This window comes from Protopterus annectens, chromosome 10.part0 (genome assembly GCF_019279795.1).
Source record: "Protopterus annectens isolate FY-2018-M chromosome 10.part0, PAN1.0, whole genome shotgun sequence".
Lineage (NCBI taxonomy): Eukaryota > Metazoa > Chordata > Ceratodontiformes > Protopteridae > Protopterus > Protopterus annectens.
Window position 1 is genome coordinate 1,662,137,106 of NC_056744.1, and position 19,845 is coordinate 1,662,156,950.

The 19,845-nt window shown below is 40.2% G+C and overlaps 1 protein-coding gene across 1 annotated transcript in view; it reads right to left on the bottom strand.

Annotated features, from left to right (window-relative positions):
- LOC122814393 (zinc-binding protein A33-like) overlaps window positions 1-19,459 on the bottom strand; it is a 96,854-nt gene extending 77,395 nt beyond the window's left edge. Inside the window, exon 1 of the mRNA XM_044086977.1 lies at window positions 19,042-19,459. Coding sequence (XP_043942912.1) covers window positions 19,042-19,254 — 213 coding nt within the window. The 5' untranslated portion in view covers window positions 19,255-19,459. The remainder of the gene's footprint in view (window positions 1-19,041) is intronic.
- Between the last annotated feature and the right edge of the window lie 386 nt (window positions 19,460-19,845).

Sequence of the window (19,845 nt, forward strand, 5' to 3'; positions counted from 1 at the left end):
TAGATAATGATCTAAAGTACTGGTATCAGCTGATATCTGATAATAAAGTTAAAATCTAGATTTCTTAAAACAAGAATTTGATCTAAGAGAAACTTGCTGGTTAGAGGTTCAGATCTTTAGACAACATCTCATTGATAGAATAGATCTGATGTCTATAACAGTTAAAGAATCTATTCCAAAACTGATTGATTACTTGATATTAAATTTACAGCATAAAGTTTCTGATAAAGGTAAACTTTCATATATACATAAAATTATCAGACAAGAAACTTTTTACAGTGTAGATTCATACTGGAATTATTTCACCTCTATTAATGGGGACCCACCAACTCAACAAGATAAACAATATATATTGGAATCTGCTTATAGAACTACATCTTCCATTGTCTGGAGACTTTATACATGGAAATTTTTACATAGATCTTTTTATACACCTTTGATGATGAATAAAATAAATAATAAAGATAATCTATGTAAGAGATGTAATGTAGAAATTAATGCTGACTGGGCTCATATGTTTTATGACTGTATGAAGTTGAAAGAATACTGGAAGTCAATTAATGAATTGTGCAGGCTCTTTTTACAGATAATTTCATTATTTCTAAGTCTCTTATATTATTCAACACACCTGTACCTCAATGTGTTAAAAAGATTAAGTTTCCCTTGTTATGGTCTATCCTAGCAGTGGCCAGGAAAATAATAACTAGAAATTGGATTTCAGATACACCTCCTTCGTTCAATGAATTTAAAAATGTTATGAATATAATGTGCCATATGGAAATAAGCACAATTAGAATGAGAACAACTAGAAAAACATCATATTATATTGTATGGGATAATTTACAAAATTTGTTAAAAAAATTCTAATTTTAATAGCACGGTATTTTAGTTTAATTAATTGATCTGATTGTAGTGGATGTCTTTGTAAATACTTTAGTTGTTTTGTTGAATATTATAATAATACCTATTTTTAATTACTTGTATAAAATTGTTATGATATTTCTCTTATATGTTAAAACAATAAACCTGTTTTGAAAAAAAAAGGAGTTACAGGATTTAGTACTTGCTATTGAACAAGTGGGTAAACATACCCTGCATTGTGGTTTTGATTCTTTGGAAGCTTCTTGTAGGGCTGCAACAACTGGCACTGTTATTAGAAGACATGCTTGGTTAAGAGATCACAGCTTGCCGGATCAGGTTAAAGCCAAACTTTTGGATGCCCCTTTGCAGCATGATGTTCTGTTTGGTTCCAAAGCTGAAGAGGTATTGAAGAAAATGGAAGACAAAGCCAAATCTATGCAGACGGTTAAGGATTTTCTACAGGTGCAACCTCTTAGATTTAGCAGACACTGGCCAACTAAACCTTGGTCCTTTCCGGGCTCGGACAGGTCTCAGAGAGGCAGATTCAGGCGTTCCAGAGGTAGGGGACAGTCACAGTCCCATTTTAGGAATAGGCAGTGGAGTGCCCCCTCTCCCAAGGGAGGTGAAGATAAGTCTCAACCCTACCGAAAACAGTCTTTATGACTCTCCCTTTCTGGTTCCAGGGGCTCCTCTCCTGGAAGCTCCTTTGGGGGGAAGGATTTCTCTTTTTTATCAAAATTGGAGCCATATAACCCGGGACAAATGGGTTCTGGACATAGTCTCAAGAGGTTACAGATTTCATTTCCACACTTTTCCAAAACCGAATGGTTGGCCAGACCTGCCAAATCATCAGTGGGCAGAGGCACAACGGCAGGTTCAGTCCCTCCTGGCTATGAGGGCCATAGAATTGGTGCCAAATTTAGAAATAGGGCAAGGTTTTTATTCCAGACATTTCCTGGTTCCCAGGAAGGAAAATTCGTGGAGACTAATCCTGGACCTCTCTGTACTAAACGCCTTCCTAGATATACCAAAATTCAAGATGCTCACTCTGCAGCAGCTGCTGCCTATGTTGGGCAAAAACGCTTGGATGGTGACTTTGGACTTAAAAGAAGCTTACCTGCATATTCCTATAAGGCAAGAGTGCAGAAGGTATCTGCGTTTCAAAGTGGGCTCGAAACATTACCAGTTCTCTGTGCTGCCCTTTGGCTTTTAAAACTGCGCCCAGGGTCTTTACGAAGTGCCTGGCACCAGTAATGGCATTTTGCAGACAGAAGAGGACTCAAATTTACCCTTATCTGGATGACTGTCTTCTTCAAGCGGACAATAAAGACACTCTACTTCGGCATCTAGCTTTTGTGCTGCGTCTTCTTCAGTGCCTCGGTTTCACAGTGAATCTAAAGAAATCAAATCTGGTACCCACACAACAGATTATTTTCCTGGGTGCTCTTCTGAGTACTTCAACCCAGATGGCGGCCTTGACACCACGCAAAAAAGTGCACCTGGCTTCTTTTTTCCGACACCTGGCTTCAATGAAACAGCTGACTGTAAGAAAAATTCTGCAGGCTTTGGGTTACATGGCCTCCTGCATTCTGCTAATACCATATGCAAGGCTGCATATGAGGAAACTGCAGTGGTACCTCAAGAATGTCTGGTCTCAGCATTATTACAGTTTGGAAACAGTGGTCACGATTTTGCCTTGTGTCCAGTGAGAGTTTCTTTGGTGGGCCGAAGCCTCTCGACAGAACAAGGGGAAGCCTTTTTGTCCTCCGCCGACCAACCAAGTTCTGACAACGGATGCTTCAGATTATGCCTGGGGAACCCACATGCACGGGAGATGTCTTCAGGTTGTTTGGACAAAGGAGCAAACGCACCTGCACATAAATTTGAAGGAGATGCTAGCTGTACAGAATGCCCTGATAGCCTTCAGGGACCTTCTTCTAGCAGGACAATTGTTGATACGGACAGACAACACTACAGTGCTGTGGTACATTAACAAGCAGGGGGGCTCTCACTCTTACCCCCTGTGCAGATTCGCCATGAATGTCTGGTACACTGCTCTGACCTGCAGTGTCGACTTACAGGCGCAATTCCTGCCAGAGAAAGACAACACTCTGGCAGACGCATTGAGCAGACGCATTTTAGATCCACACGAGTGGATGTTGGATGTTCGGATATTCAGGATGATTATAAAGGCTTGGGGATGTCCGGACATAGATCTCTTTGCATCCCCTCAGAATCATCAACTTCCAATGTTCTGCACAAGGACCTAGCCACAAACTAGCATGGAAAGTGGATGCCCTCTCATTCAGTTGGAAACACCTCTCAGTATATGCTTTTCCTCCCTTTCCTCTTCTACCTCGGGTACTTCTGAAGATAAAACAGGACAGACCGCAAATGATTCTACTGGCTCCCAATTGGCCTCGGCAATTCGGGTATTCCACTCTGATGACCTTGGTTCAGGAGCCTCCCTGGATTCTGCCTCAAATCCCTCATCTACTGTCTCAACGGGATGGCCGGATACTGCACAGTCATGTCAATACTCTTGTTAGAAAAATATGTATTAATGTGTGTATTAGTAATATGCTTAGTGCATTCAGAGCCTAAAAGAGTTAACACATTTATTCTATTTCATACTGCATAAATCTGTACAAACTGCAGTTGCTTTCTGAAATTGTATTGTCAGCTAAATCTTGCTTGCACTTTGGAAATTTACTGAGAAGCAGATGATTTCTGCTTGCGTTAGGAAAATAATGAATAGAACAATACTGCTTATATGAAACTCAGACAAGAAGTTCTGCTGTGCGATGAGAACATACACAGCTGTAGAAGTAACAGATAATTAGGACAAAGCCTGCTTGAAAATATGAACTGCAATTAGCATTTGCTTGTATCTGTACTATAAGAGTACCTTGAAATGTAACACTGTACAATAGAGGCTTGTAAGCAAAGTACTGGTCATCAAGGCCAGGTTGTTTTTCTGAAAAGTTTCTCACAAATCTAGTCATGTCAGCAGAAAATCTGAAGTAACACTTGCTGTAGTACAATGCTTAAAGTTGTGTTTGATTATGCCAGCTTAGAAGGCCCTGTCTTGTAAAACAGCATAAGAATGAACATACCTCCTGTTAGTAATTAGACAAATCCTTGTATTTGCATGTTTTTGTCTCCTTGCAGCAAGTAAATTAAAGTGCCTTAACTGAACCTTATGTGTATTGGTCTTTGAAGTTTTTTCCTTTGACAGATTGGTCCTTCGGACCGGAAACCTTCACTTCGCCTCGGATCAGACAGGCCAGGTGGCTTGAAACCGTACGGGGAAGAAACCACATTGGTTCTTCTTATTTGAAAAGTCCTTCGACTGAATTGTCGTACAAAAGAGGCCTGCCACTTTCTGATCTGCGACTGAAGGACGGGTTTACTCGAACCAGGTGATCAATCACGAAGGCTCAGGTAAGGTGAATCTACCTTCTTTTTCTGTTTTAGATCAGGGACTAGACTTGTATTTGTTCTGTTAGAGACTCTGTTTATAAGTCAGGGACAGAAAGATTACTGTCTTGTCATAGATCAGGGAAACAGAGCAGGTAGGCAGTCATTCTGAAGAGACTATAAAAACATCCGTGGTACCATGTAAAAATAAGGTGTTACGTAACGATTAAAAGGGTAGAACAAAATGGGTAATAATTGTACAAAAAGGTCCCAAAATCCGTCGTTAACCGAAGAAGTGAAATACATGCAGTCACAGCGTGCTGATAATATTAAATATTACTCAAAATGGGTTAATAAATATGAATTTGATGGTAAATTAGAAAAATCATCGCTTGCCAAACAGCTTAAAGCCAATTCTAAAGGTCGGGTAAAAAAGCAACGTCAATTAGGAATTCCTCAGGCACACAGGTGGATTGAGGAAGTAAACCGAAGGGAACAAAAGAATAATAATTCAAAAGCAATGTTTTTAGATAAAGAGGATAATAACTTAATAATAGCATCAGCCCCTCCGCCTCCCTTACCAGTAGCATCAGCCCCTCCACCTCCCTTACCGGAATATGAGGCAAGTGAACAAGTTAGTCCACCCCCGCGATATCCTACCGTCACTGTAAGTAGAGACGCTGCAAAAGTGAAACCATTTGTTAGAGATCCCGTCAAGACCAGGTCTCGAACACGGGCAGGAAACTCAAAAGGGGACATTGAGTTGTGTCAAATGGGTAGAAATTCACAATCTATGAGTAAGGAAGAAATATGCCCACTTATAGAAGTACCTAATCCTCAGACAGGGCAAGAAAGTCAGGACCCAACTATTCTAGTGTATAGACCCTGGACTCTGGAGGACATCCGGAAAGGCACTGAGGGAATTCCCCATCCAAAAGTTAATTTTAGAAAGTTCTTAGCAGATTTGCAAGGAATGAGGCTAAGTTATAATTTAAACGGAGAAGAGGTAGAAAAAGTAGTCAGACAAATTGTGGGACCAGATTGGCACATGATCAGTGGCAACTGGAATCCCCGTCACGCTGCATTCAAGCCCCTCCCACATGGCAGCGCAGAGTTAGACAACAGAGTGAAAGGTCTTACAGACTGAATCTCTGAGAAATGGAAACCCAGGGCAGACTGGACTTGCATTAATCAATGCATCCAACAAGAAGGTGAGACTGTTGACAGATATTATGCCAGACTGTTAGAATCTTTTAATAACTACTGTGGAATGCAGGTTCCTGAAGACCAGACACATGATTCCCCATATGAGCAGCAGTTAAAGAATGCATTTTTGAAAGGCAGTATTGCACCCATAAGCAGTTTTATTACAAAACACATGGTAGATCATCGTACAAGCAGATTACAGTCATTGCTTGAATATGCCAGGCATGCCGAAAGGCATTTTAATAGCAAAAAGAAAAAGAAAGCCCAAGTATTTTCTGTAGAAGACAGAGCAGAAGTTTATGTAGTACAGTCCGGGAAAAAGGGCAAGAGAAATGCCCAGGGAAACAAACAATCTGATCAATGATCAGAGGACTTTGAAGGGTGAAAGAAAAGGGGTGAGTGCTTTAAATGCAGTAAAAAGGGACACTTGGCAAGGGATTGCAAGAAAAACAAGAAGGCAACCACGGAAGATAAGGAGGGTGAGGACTGACTATATGATAGTCAGGAATCACTAGAAGGGGATATCAGAGAAGGGACAGATGAGAATGTGATAGAAGGAGTAGAGAATGTGACAGAAGAAATAGAGGAAGTCACGGATAAAGAGGAAAATGAAATATTGGATTTGGCTTTATTGAGCTTGGAGCTCTATTTAGAAGGCACAAAACCAGAAGTCACACTCCTGGTAGAAGGGAGGGAAGTCACATTTTTATGTGACTCAGGGGCCTCACGGACCCTGATACATCCCTTCAAACTGCCGGAGAATTCAGAGTCACCCGATTACATAGTAGTGAAAGCAGCAAATGGACAGCTGTATCGGGAGCCTCTCTCCCATAATATTGTGATAACTGATCCTGTTTCAGGATTGACCCAGAAAAGCAAAATTGTTGTTTCTGCAAAATTCCCAGTAAATCTCTTGGGCAGAGACCTTATGCAGCTATTTGGTATAGCAGTAGTTCCGACTATGCAGGGTATGGAAGCGCAGTGACAAATTGATACCTTTGCAGTGCAATCGGAGGGTGAAATGTTTTATTGGTACAGTCAGGACTTGGTTATGACTGGTCCAGGGGCGGTGACCGAAGAGTTGATGAATGTAGCCATCAGCAAGTTCCCCTCCCTTGACATTGATAGACAACATTTGTTGCACTGTACTCTGTATTATTGTAACACACCAGGACCTGATAAGGAATATGAGCAAGAATTGTTTAGAAATTGTGCAAACCGATTGATATTGCGTAATCTGTACTGGGACACAGAAAGGAACAGTGTAGCCAGCTGTTCATTGCCCCAGGAGTTCTTTGCACTTTACAAATTTAATCGATTACCACATATTAGCTTGACTAAGGACAAAAACGTGAAATGGGTAGACTTGGGAGAAAAAGTCACGAGATGGGAGAAACAGACAGAGTTAGAATTATCAGAACAGGGAATACAAATGCAGAAGTTGAATTGGATAACTCATACCTGCCCAGCTGTACACTTGCAGTCTAGCAAGGACAGATGATTAGCACTTCTATTGAAGGAGGAAGAGAATGCCTTACAGAATATACCAGAAACTCTCTGGTCAACAGGAAAATCAGATGTAGGACTTATTCGTACAGCAGGACCAGTTACTATTATGCCAAAGTCAGCATTTAGACCACAAAAAAGACAGTATCCCTTAAGAAAAGATGCAGAGGTAGGAATCAAACCTATTATAGCAGCTTTACTTAAGGAAGGGGTGCTGGTGGAATCTCCTGATTCACCATGTAACACACCCTTATTTCCTGTTAAGAAAGCGAATGGGGAGTGGCGTATGGTCCAAGATTTACAAGCTGTAAATGACGCAGTAATACCAAGGGCACCTACGGTGCCAGACCCGCACACCCTGTTGAATGATTTAAAACCTCAACAGAAATATTTTTCTGTGATAGATATCAGCAATGCGTTCTTTTCGATACCGATACACCCTAACAGCCAGTATTGGTTTGCATTCACATTTCAGGGGAAAAGGTACACATATACGCGACTACCACAGGGGTATTGTGAAAGTCCAACAATATTCTCACAAGAGATGGCAAGCAACTTGGCGGGATTTACCCCACCAAGAGGTAGTCAGATTTTGCTTTATGTCGATGATATCCTGATGGCGGCCCCCACCCAGCAAGATTGTAAAGAAGATACCATAGCGCTATTACAATTTTTAGCCACTGAAGGACATAAAGTAAACAAAAATAAACTGCAGCTTTGGAAAAAACAAGTTAAATACCTAGGATATGTAATATCCAAGGAGGGTAGGACATTAGATGAGGACAGAAAAATAGCGATTTTGCAAGCACCAAAACCCACTACCAAGAAGGAAATGATGTCCTTCCTGGGTATGACTAATTTTTGTCGCAGCTGCATTCCAAACTATGCCTTGGAATCTGCACCACTGACTAACCTGATTTATGCAAAGCCTATGGCAGCACAGGATTTGTTACAATGGACACCAGAAGCAGAATCTGCTTTCTGCAAACTGAAACAGTTAATAGCGTCCTCATTAGCTTTGGGATTACCAAACTATCATAAACGTTTTTTCCAAACTGTAGAGTGTAAGCAGGGATATATGGCATCAGTGTTAACACAGCAGCATGGGGACAACAATGCCCTATTGCTTACTATTCATCACAACTGGACCCGGTGGCACGGTCTTTACCTCACTGTGTACAAGCAGTAGTTGCAGCTGCAATGGCAGTACAGGCTTCGGCCTCAGTAGTGTTGTTCCACCCTCTCACATTGAGAGTACCTCATGCAGTCGCGATTATTTTATTGCAAGAGAAGGTAGCATATCTTTCCCCTGCTAGGCATCTTTCCTGTATGACTATATTGTTGAGCCAACCTCACATGACCGATGTACGACTTTGAATCCTTCTACCTTGCTCCCAACCCCTGCAGATGGCACACCACACAGCTGCCTGCAGGTGATTGAGCAAAAGACACTACCTAGAAAAGATCTTATGGATGTTCCCTTGGATGATGTCGAGGTGACATATTACGTGGAAGACTCATGCAAAAGGGGTCCTGCAGGACAGAACCTAGTGGGATATGCAGTAGGTTCTGGCACAGACATTATAGAAGCGAAATCTTTACCACACAGTTTATCTGCACAGGCAGCAGAATTGATTGCCTTGACACGGGCATGTACCTTAGCAAAGGATAAATGTGTAAATATTTTTACTGACAGCCAGTACGCTTTTTCTACTGTACATGTTTTTGCGCAACAGTGGAAAAATCGAGGAATGATAACATCTACTGGCAAACCGATCAATCATGCACAGTTTATTTTAGATCTTTTAGAATCTATTCAGTTACCTCAGAAAGTAGCTATTTGTAAATGTGTAGCTCATACCAAGCAACAGGATAGGATTTCAAAAGGTAATGCGAGAGCTGATACAGCTGCAAAGCAGGCAGCTTCAGAAGCATTTCTTTTGAATGAAGAATTACAACCCTCTGAGATTTTAGACTTAGAAATGTTAAAAACAATGCAGACACTTACTACAAAAGTTGAAAAACAAAGATGGGTAAAATGAGGAGCAATTCTTGAAAAAGGGCTGTACATCTCTAAAAAAAAGGAAACCGATATTGCCATCTAACTTGTTTAGATATGCAGCTTTGTTGAGCCATGGGCAGTGCCATGTCTCAACAGGGGGGATGGTACAGCTGGTGAACCGAGTGTTCACGACATATGGCTTCTCAAATTACTCTAAAAAATTCTGTGCGGTATGCCACATTTGTAATAAACATCATGCACAAGGGGCGCTAAAGCCCAAGCAAGGGAGTTTCCCTACACCACCGCATCCGTTTCATACTACCTGTATGGATTTTATAGAGTTGAATAAATGTGAAAATAAGAAGTATTGTCTTGTCATTGTAGATATGTTTTCCAGATGGGTGGAAGCCTTTCCAACTAAAAATCCAGATGCTTCAACAGTGGCCAAGGTCCTGGTAGAATAAATCATCCCTAGATTCGGCATTCCGGAAAGGATCTACAGTGACAATGGCACACACTTCGTGAACCAGACCATACAACAGCTAAGTAGATTTTTCGGTATTTCTTTAAAAAAAACATTGTGCGTATCACCCACAATCTGCAGGGCTAGTAGAGAGACACAATGGGGTTTTGAAAAGTAACTTAAGGAAGTTAATATCAGAAACACAGAGAAATTGGGTGTACTGTCTGCCCCTGGCACTGTTGAGCATGAGAACTGTTCCAAATGCAAAAGGATTTACTCCATTCGAAAAGCTCTTTGGAAGGGCTTATTATATACCTTAGTGGAAATCTCTCATGCCCGCAGACCAGGAAGCTGATGGTACATTAGCAGAGTATATGCGTAAGTTATTAAATTCTAAACATTTGTTGCAGTTAAATTCTGTTTCAGATAAAGAATGAACTGGGCCGTCAGAAGTGGCAGTGTCCCCTGGAACTTGGATCTGGGTGAAGGTGGTTAAGAAAAAGAATTGGACGTCTCAGAAGTGGGAAGGTCCATATCAAGTACTTTTGTCAACACCTACTGCAGTCAAGATAGCGGAGCGAGCCTCTTGGATCCACCTGATGCACTGTAAGTCAGTTAAAAACTTTGAACTGGACAAAAATCTTGTTACATGCCAAGAGTAAAAATTATAGAGTCCAGAAGAAACAGGAATGCAGAACAACCCTTTCCTCAGAAGTACTGCATAATCATCCTGTTAACTGTACTAGTGACAATAATCTTTTTGTTGCGGCCTTTCCTTTTCCCAGCCACACAGACTGAACTGAATAAACGTGAAGCGTTACTCATAGACTGGCATCCAAACTTTAACACTTACCAGGCAATTAAATATGTGTATGCTGAGACTTTTAATGTTTCGAATTGCTGGATTTTCACAGCTTTGCCAACAGCATATGGGGGGGGGGGTTATTAATGACTACGGTCCCCCTAGGGGTCAATGAGACCTGGAAAAACTTGATTTATGATACCTCAACCATTACAGCGCAAGATAAAATAGCATTGCACTTGTCTGTTCCACAAAAGGGAACTGTGTGTTTTTATAAAATTTATACTGTTCAAGTGGGTTGGAGCAATAGCAATGTGACTGTTCCTTATAGATGTTATACTAAAGGAAACAAAGTAGATCTTTATTGTAATACAAACTATGATTCATTTCTTGGATTGATGCATAAAACACTTGAAGTAAAACATAATTCTGTTCTTTATAAACAGCTGTCTATAATTGATAGAAAAATGTTTCATGTAGGGCGAGTGTATATTCATAGCAAGGTTACTACTAAAGTAGAGGACTGTTATTTTGTGTGTGGCAGAAAGGCATACAAATGGTTACCTGAGAATTGGTCCGGCAGTTGTTTTTTGGGTTACCTGGTTCTGGCCATATGACACACTGCAGTTTTGCCTCGAGGAAAAATTTGAAATGTCCGAGAGGTCATCAAGAAACCTGTGAATCCAGTGGGACAAATCGATGCGTGTTGGAAAGACCATCATTCCCTAGGCAAAGGGCTGACGCATATGGACTTGAGTGATAGCGTAATATCGTGAGCAGGCATATTACCAGCATATGGAGCGGTGAAATTGATCGGGGGCTGCTGCTGGCAGGAAGAACCCTACAGTGATGACTGCAACAGTGAACACACTTGAAGGAGGTGCCTGAGATGAGTGATAAGATGCAGACTGTGGGAAAGAATGAAGAAATGGCAATATCAGAGCAGAAGTTGAAGTATCCCCAAGTGCAGAGAAAACTGTCAAAACTTCTCGAAGTAATGAGCAATGCAACTTTTTCTGCTCTCGAATTGGTGACTGATGAACTGAATGCTATGAGAACTGTAGTGCTCCAAAACCGCATGGCTCTTGACTTCACCCTAGCGGCGAGAGGTAATATGTGCTCTTTAATCCAAGAAGAGTGCTGTTCGTATATTCCTGACCATAAACACGAGATAGACAATCATCTTGAGGTGATTCAGCAAGTGTCCAAACCAGGCCCAAACCCTCTGACAGACTTTTTCCAGAAATGGTTTGGGGGGGGTGGGGTACCATCCAATGTACATCCTGATTGCCATTTGTGTAGGTATGCTCCTGCTGGGAGTATGTGTTTGTTGTGGCATCCCCTGCATGAAAAGACTGATTAAAGACTTTATAGACATGTCAGTTTCTGAAACCTTATATCAAAGTACTGAGCCTGAAGAACTGTTAAAAGACTGAAAATGCTTTCATAAGTTTAAACTGAATGACTCTCTTAACTGCAAATCCTGAGTGGAAGAGGTTAGGAGAAGAAAACACACTGTTTATGCTTATTTTGAAAGTAGAATAAAAGTATTAATGGAGGGAAATGTTAGAAAAATATGTATTAATGTGTGTATTAGTAATATGCTTAGTGCATTCAGAGCCTAAAAGAGTTAACACTTTTATTCTATTTCATACTGCATAAATATGTACAAACTGCAGTTGCTTTCTGACCTTGTATTGTCAGCTAAATCTTGATTGTGCTTTGGAAATTTACCGAGAAGCAGATGATTTCTGCTTGCGTTAGGAAAATAATGAATAGAACAATACTGCTTATATGAAACTCAGACAATAAGTTCCGCTGTGCTATGAGAACATACACAGCTGTAGAAGTAACAGATAATTAGGACAAAGCCTGCTTGAAAATATGAATTGCAATCAGCATTTGCTTGTATCTGTATTAGAAGAGTACCTTGAAATGTAACACTGTACAATAGAGGCTTGTAAGCAAAGTACTGGTCATCAAGGCCAGGTTGTTTTCCTGAAAAGTTTCTCACAAATCTAGTCATGTCAGCAGAAAATCTGAAGTAACACCTGCTGTAGTACAATGCTTAAAGTTGTGTTTGATTACGTCAGCTTAGAAGGCCATGTCTTGTAAAACAGTATAAGAATGAAGATACTTCCTGTTAGTAGTTAGACAAATCCTTGTATTTGCATGTTTTTTGTCTCCTTGCAGCAAGTAAATTAAAGTGCCTTAACTGAACCTTACGTGTAGTGGTCTTTGAAGTTTTTTCCTTTGACACTCTGCATCTAGCTGCCTGGCGGATCCAGGGTCTGTAAACACCTCTGCCCTTTCCAAACAGGTATTGGATGTAATCCTTGAAGCTAGACGGCCCAGCACTAGAAAATCTTATGCGGGAAAATGGAAAAGATTTTGCTCCTGGAGTCAAGTCCAGGGTGGTGATTCTTCTGTTCCGACCATTCCTCTGGTTTTACAGTATCTGACAAAGTTATTACATACGGGCCTATCTTTTCGTCTGTTAAGCTTCATGCTTCTGCTATTTCTGCACATTACGATACGGATCCTCTGATTTTTTTTCATCCATTACTTAAACAATTTCTTAGAGGGGCTAAGAATATTCAGCCCACTATAAGGGCTCCTGTTCCCACTTGGGATCTTAACTATGTTTTGGAGAAATTAACTTTGTCTCCTTTTGAACCTGCAGCTTCCACGGATTTAAAATTTTTGTCTTGGAAAACTGCTTTTCTTTTAGCTATTACCTCTGCTAAAAGAATTTCGGAATTGCAAGCACTCATGGCTGTGTAACCCTTCCTTATTTTTCATCAAGACAGGGTATCTCTACGGACTAATCCCACATTTATGCCCAAGGTGGTTTCATCAGTGGCCTTGAATCAGTCTATTCATTTGCCTACCTTTTATCCTAATCCTCAAAGTGAGGAAGAAAGTCTTTTGCACTCTCTAGACGTGCACAGACAGCTTAGTCTATACCTGGACAGGACCAAGATATTCTGGAAATCTGATCAGTTGTTTGTCGCTTATGCTCCTACTGTTCAGGGGAAAGCAATCACTAAGCAAACTATTTCCAAGTGGATTGCCCATTGCATCAAGTTATGTTACTCTTATCATGGCAATCCAGTTCCTGTTAATGTTAGGACTCATTCTACCCGGGCTACTGCTACTTCAGCAGCTTTTCTTTGTGAGGTTCCTACCAAGGATATTTTGGAAGCTGCTACTTGGAGTTCTGTACATACTTTTTCTAAGCATTACAACCTCCCTCTCTATTCTAAATCCAGGGCAGGTTTTGCTTCTGCGGTTTTGCAAGGTTTTGTGACCGCTCCCTCTGTTTCTCCTCCAGCCACCCTTTCTTAGCTTTGGGACTCAACCTTACAGTGATGACTGCAACAGTGAACCACGAAGGACATAGTACAGTTGTGTACTCTTACCATAAATGTAGATTTTCGAGTGTGTTCACTGTTGCAGTCCGGGTTACCCTCCCTCCTATCCCCTCTTTTGTTTTTTCCTTGAGTATTATCTGTTATGAGGTATTTTGGCTGCTGAGGTTTTGGGCATGGTTTCTTTTTTAGCCTTTTCTTTCTGGGCACCTGACATCTGGGGCAAGAAAAACTGGGGAAATGGCATCAGCTGAGGTCTTTATACCTTCTGGCGCATTGAAGTCAGGATAAATGCGACCTCAGCTGGCTCCCGATCCAGACTTTGGGATTCTGGCCGATCGGGGGCTGCTGCTGGCAGGAAGAACTCTACAGTGATGACTGCAACAGTGAACACACTCAAACATGTACATTTATGGTAAGAGTACACAACTGTACTTTTCAGGCACCTACACAGTACTGGAATTATTTTATAGTGAGAAAAGCAACCTGAGTCGAGTTAAATGGTAGGAGAATGTGGTGTTTTCCTTTAAAGAGTGATGGTTATGGTTGGTTACTTATAATGTAGGACTTATTATTCTGCATGTAGTTACACAATTTACACACACACACACACACGCACACACACAATGTTGTTAAAGACATAGATATATAGACTGGAAATGAAGGGTGCACAAAACAGTAATGAAACCACTACTTCTGCATACTGCAGACACCTGGGCAGTGAAGGCAGAACAGCTGAGGAAGCAGAGGTGATGGAGATGGAGGTGCCTGAGATGAGTGATAAGATGCAACCTGTGCGAAAGAATGAAGAAACGACAATATCAGAGCAGAAGTCGAAGTATCTCCAAGTGCAGAGAATGCCAAAGTGAACAGATTATGGTGGTTCACGTGCAGAAGATAAGTTGGTGAAGATGATTTGGGAGAAACAGGAACAAGGCAAGAATAAACAAGAGCATCCAGTAAAGAGACAATGGACTGCATGAGACAAGATCTGGGACAGATAGGTATGACTGTCAGAGACATCAGGGCAGTACACTGAACTGGGATAGCGACAGATGACAACACCATGACCCCATCTACAGAATCAGAATAAGGGGGTTAATGATGATGATGTATAATTATATCATGAAAGTCTGACTGCAAACAGGAGCATCAAATCACTGAAAAGACAACTGCACAATACAGTAAACCACAAATAACTGAACCTCAGATCACAGACCCAAACATAATATTACAATCCTCAACATTACTAAACTACAGGTGCAGTACACTCTGTTCAATATTGTCTTTGTCAACAGTTTACAGCTATCGCAATTCATTAAAAGTGCTCCATCACATGTACAAGCTAATGAAAGGAGGAAACCTGAATGTTTTCTGTAGGGGACGTGCTTGTGATTATGGCAAATCAGATTTTGTGTTAATGTAGAAACTTTCAGACATAAAAAAATCTTGGCATTAGTGGTGTGTGTGTAGGTTAGGGATAGAAGGGGACAGATTTAGTGTGTTTTGCTGTGTATGAACTGTCTTGTTTAATGGTATTATTAGAGAAAGGATTTTTTGGCAAGGTATTACACACTAAGTTAGGGACAGTACTTCTGTTAATACAAGTGTTAGTTCATAGTTAGGTGGTGTGGGGGAGGGGCATCACCTCACCTGCTCATCCTAATATGTCCTAACCCTAATAACTGCCCATACTCCCAATCCCAGCCATACCCATTACCTTATGAAAAGCCCTTTACCTAACAATACTACTAATTAGACAAAGTGATAGGTTTATCTTTTTGCTTTTTTTGTGGTTGGTAGATCACATAAGGAGACAGTTTTCCTTTAGTGGCTGGTGCAGTTTTGACCTTGTTTTCTGTAAGAATATTTTTGACATGGTGCAGTTCTGACCTTATGTTTTCTGTAAGGATATTTGACATGCTGCTGTCAACTGCATACATTTATATGTTTGTTTTATGAATCTCAAATTATCATACACTCAAGAAAAGCACATAAAAACACCCATCATTGTTTTTTGTATGAGGTCTATCTACCCTGCACCTCATGTGAAGGCCTCTCTGCACCCCTTGAACTTACATATGCCAACTCTATGATTGTGCAAACACCTAACAGAATGGACTGAGTGTTGTGCACACTGAGAAGCCACACTGGAAGCGATTACATTTCCAAAATAGAAACAAAGCAACTATCACATGTAAACCACCACCATCAAACCTGAACTAACCCACACATGGCACTAATCCTCTCCTACACACAGACACATGCACAGACACACTGTTCTCAATCTATTTGCTACATTTCAAATGACTTAGTGTGAAGTTGATACTATTAATGAGTTACTCATTCCTGCACCAAGAAACACTATCCAGTCTCATCAGTAGTGGATCAAACCCACTCCACCCAACCCATATATAAACATACTTTAACCACTCCGATGAAGACATAAAATTAGACACAAAAGTGCTCGGTTGTTTATTTAAAGTATTAGATTTGCTATCCAATTATTTTATCAGTGGTTCATGGCTTACATACACATTGTCTACAGCATTTTTTTAACCTGTGCATCCGATAAGAACATTTTCACAGGATTAACTTATAAGCATCTGAAGGACATGTACAGCTAGAAAAAAACTGCCAAGTGCTACTGAAATTACAGGAAAATTGTGCATTAATAAACAAACACAAATCAAGCCTGGGTCACTGACAGCTCAGATAGAAACTGGTTCACTGCACAAAAAGGCTGCAGACATCATGGCTTCCCATCAACACCATATACTGTTCTGTCATCTTCCATTGAACTACTTCTATTTGATCTCCATCCTATGAATGAAGAGATGACTGGAATTTCACAGTGAGTGACAGGGTCAGACAGGATCTAGCAAATGTCTGTACAAAAGAGGAAACAGCAGATTTCTAGCACTTATGGCCATTCGTGTATATCCACTGTACCCCTACCTTTCTAGCTGCCCTCACACACACTGCATGCTTACCTTTTTGTTAATTTTAGATCTAAGCCCCCTCATTACTAGTACAGTGTACAAAGGTCAGTAACTCAAAGGGACTGGATGCTTCTCTGGGCTCACACTTCACAATGTTGTTTCTTTGTGAATATACCTGTTAGGGGCTATTCTCAAAGGGTCATTAACTATTACCTGTGTCACACAATTTTAATGTAAATATTTTAATTCAGAGGCCTGTCATACAATGGGAACACTTCCCTGGCCCATGTCATGGCTGAAAAGGGTCCCCTTCCTGCTTGATGGAAAGAGAGACAAAATGACATAGTGATATATGATTGGACAAGACTCCATTCTTCCCTTGCTACTGCTACTACTTTCTATCTGTAATCTCCACCTCCTCTCTTTCTTACCTTATGCAGCCATTATACTGCATTTTGCACACTGAATTTAAAGTAGATCGGTCACATTCTGAAGGAAAAGTAAGTAATAAAGCTTTAGAGTTGGAAATAACCTTCTTACCATACCATATAGAATACTAAACTGCACAGTTTTGGTGCAAATTCTGTGTTGCTTTTCAATTTTATTTTGTTAAGATAACCTCCTGCATTTTTCTCAGAGCTGAAATTCCCTACCATGACATCATGAAAGACTGTACCCATGATGCTGCACTACTTAATGGATAGGATAGTGTATTTCCATGATATACGCATCATTAGGAGTCTCTTACTTCCTACAAAGGCAAGTAGTCAAGCAGGTCTAGCAGGTGGGGCACCGTACACTGAAAATGAGCATATGTGCTAATTTAGTAGTGACAGCAATATAGGTAAGAAGCTGCTCTACTAAATAAATTGTTTTTGATTACCCTCACTGCTTTGCATTTATATGTAAATAATTTACCCATTCTACCATGACATCATATTGTGGGTACAGTAACTGAGAAAAACTGTAAAAACAGTAAAACTAACAAAAAAAAAGCACTAAGATGAATGTAACTGAGAGTAAAATAAATTGTAATTAACTGCTGATTCTCAGTCCTTACAGTCTTAGCAAGAGCTGACCCTCTTCCTTTCAAAACCTTAATCTATATGTAAATAAGTTGGAGAGATCAGCATAAAGGTTAACTTTTCCTTCAGTCCTTTTATAAGAACAATGAAGTGGACTGGTCCATGATCACCCATGTGGTGAATCTCCCCAGCTTCCCTACAGAGTAGGATCCATTTCCAATGACCTTACTTAGTTAATGTGTTATCCATGCTACCAACAAGGGACTCAGTCCATGTCATTCTAATTAATTCAGTATTTGTTCTGTACCATCTCACATGCATTGTCAAAGTCTAAGGAAGCCATTTGACAGGCGTTAAGGCTATGGAAGCCATGTCACATTGGCCTTGTTAAAGGCTAAGGAAGCCATGTCACATACCTTATTAACTCTAAGGAAGCCATGTCACATGCCTTGTTAAGTCTAAGGAAGCCATGTCACATGGCCTTGTTAAGTCTAAGGAAGCCATGTCACATGGCCTTGTTAAAGTCTAAGGAAGCCATGTCACATACCTTGATAATTCTAAGGAAGCCATGTCAATTGCCATGTTAAAGTCTAAGGAAGCCATTTTACATGCCATGTTAAGGTCTAAGCAAACCACGGCCACAGAACTGCATTAGGTTGTGTCGGACATGAACCCCCACTTGTATTTATGATATCTGAATACAGTGAAGCCTCTTTTTCTAATATGGCCTCTAAACTTTTCACACTATATAATTTACTAGCCAGCTAGCATCAGAATGGTAAAGGCACTTTCCCATCTCTCTTTCTGCCTGAAAGTGTATTTATCTATCCACAGTGTGCATTCACATACACAAGGGTATAGCTAGGTATACTCAATTTACACACGTGAGTACATTTTTTCTGAGCATCTCTTGAAAACTTCAACACTCCAAAAGCATGGAATGTTAAGAACTCTGTAAACAAATATTTATTTTATAGAGATATATAAAGAATGCTTGTGTGAAAGTAAAGCGACTCTAAAATGAAAATTAGGCGCCCCCTTCCTTTATGGCTGGGGGTAGTGTTTTGAGTGTTAAGTACATCTTTAAAATGATAGGTAGGTGGTGGGGACAACAACATTAGGTTTGCATACAAAATGTCAGTATCTGGCTACACTCCTGCACATGCATGTACACACGTATACTTTGGCCAGTTCAGGTATTATTCTATTTGAAAACAATATGGCAACATAATTCTCCATAATAAAGGTTCTCCTTGCTTATGCTCCAAGAATATACAAGAAAACTAACTGATTTGTTATTAAGCACTAACAAAAACAATACTAATGTTAATAAGTAATAACTAAACACACACATCCCAGATTGAAAATTCAGGAAAAAAATTTCAGTACAATCCCTATAAGAACCTTGTTATATAAAATTAGCTATCATGCAGTGTCGCTTACCTTATACACACTGACTGCCTCATGCAGGAAGACAAAATTGTGGCTGGAATGTCTGGGAACACACATGACACAGATAAAGGTCTCATCATCCTTACAAAATAACTCCAGTCTCTCTTTATGCTCCCTACAACACAGCTCTTTTCTTCCATTTGTAGCACACAAATTATTCATCGCTTCTTTTTCCCTGCAGTCTCTCTCGTACTTTGTGTACATTCCTGCTTCACTCTGGTATCTTTGCACCAAATCAGCAAGCAATCAGTTCACTGTGCAACTCTTCATCAAAGTTCCTGCCCAAATTCATACCATATCAGGTTTGTTGTTTTATATCAAATCCTGTAAACAGATGATCTAAATACAAACTGAGTTATCAGGCAAACAGCAAATAATGTGTCATACGTAAACTCTACTCTATATACTGCAAGCCACATAACTACAACTACCCCTTTTTAGTTCCATTTTCAGAGCACAGGAAGTACTATGTGCTGAGAAGTGACCACCTCCTTTTAAAGGGGCAATGCTGACAGCTCTTCTAATCAAAGATTAAAACTATCTCACTCTAAATACCTTTTTAAGCAGTTCATTTTAGAAATGTCTAGTAATTTTTTTCTCAAATTCAAAGATCTGGACTCAAGATAAACTCTGCTACATCTGTGGGCTAAATAAACTTGTCAAATTTCCCTTTTCTATAATCCACCCTTTGTGTATTTGCACAGACACTGTTAATACTTAATGTTGTTCCCACCTTTTAGACAGAAATTCTTCCCACTATTCCCACAAATAGTTACTTTGTTTCTATTAGAATAA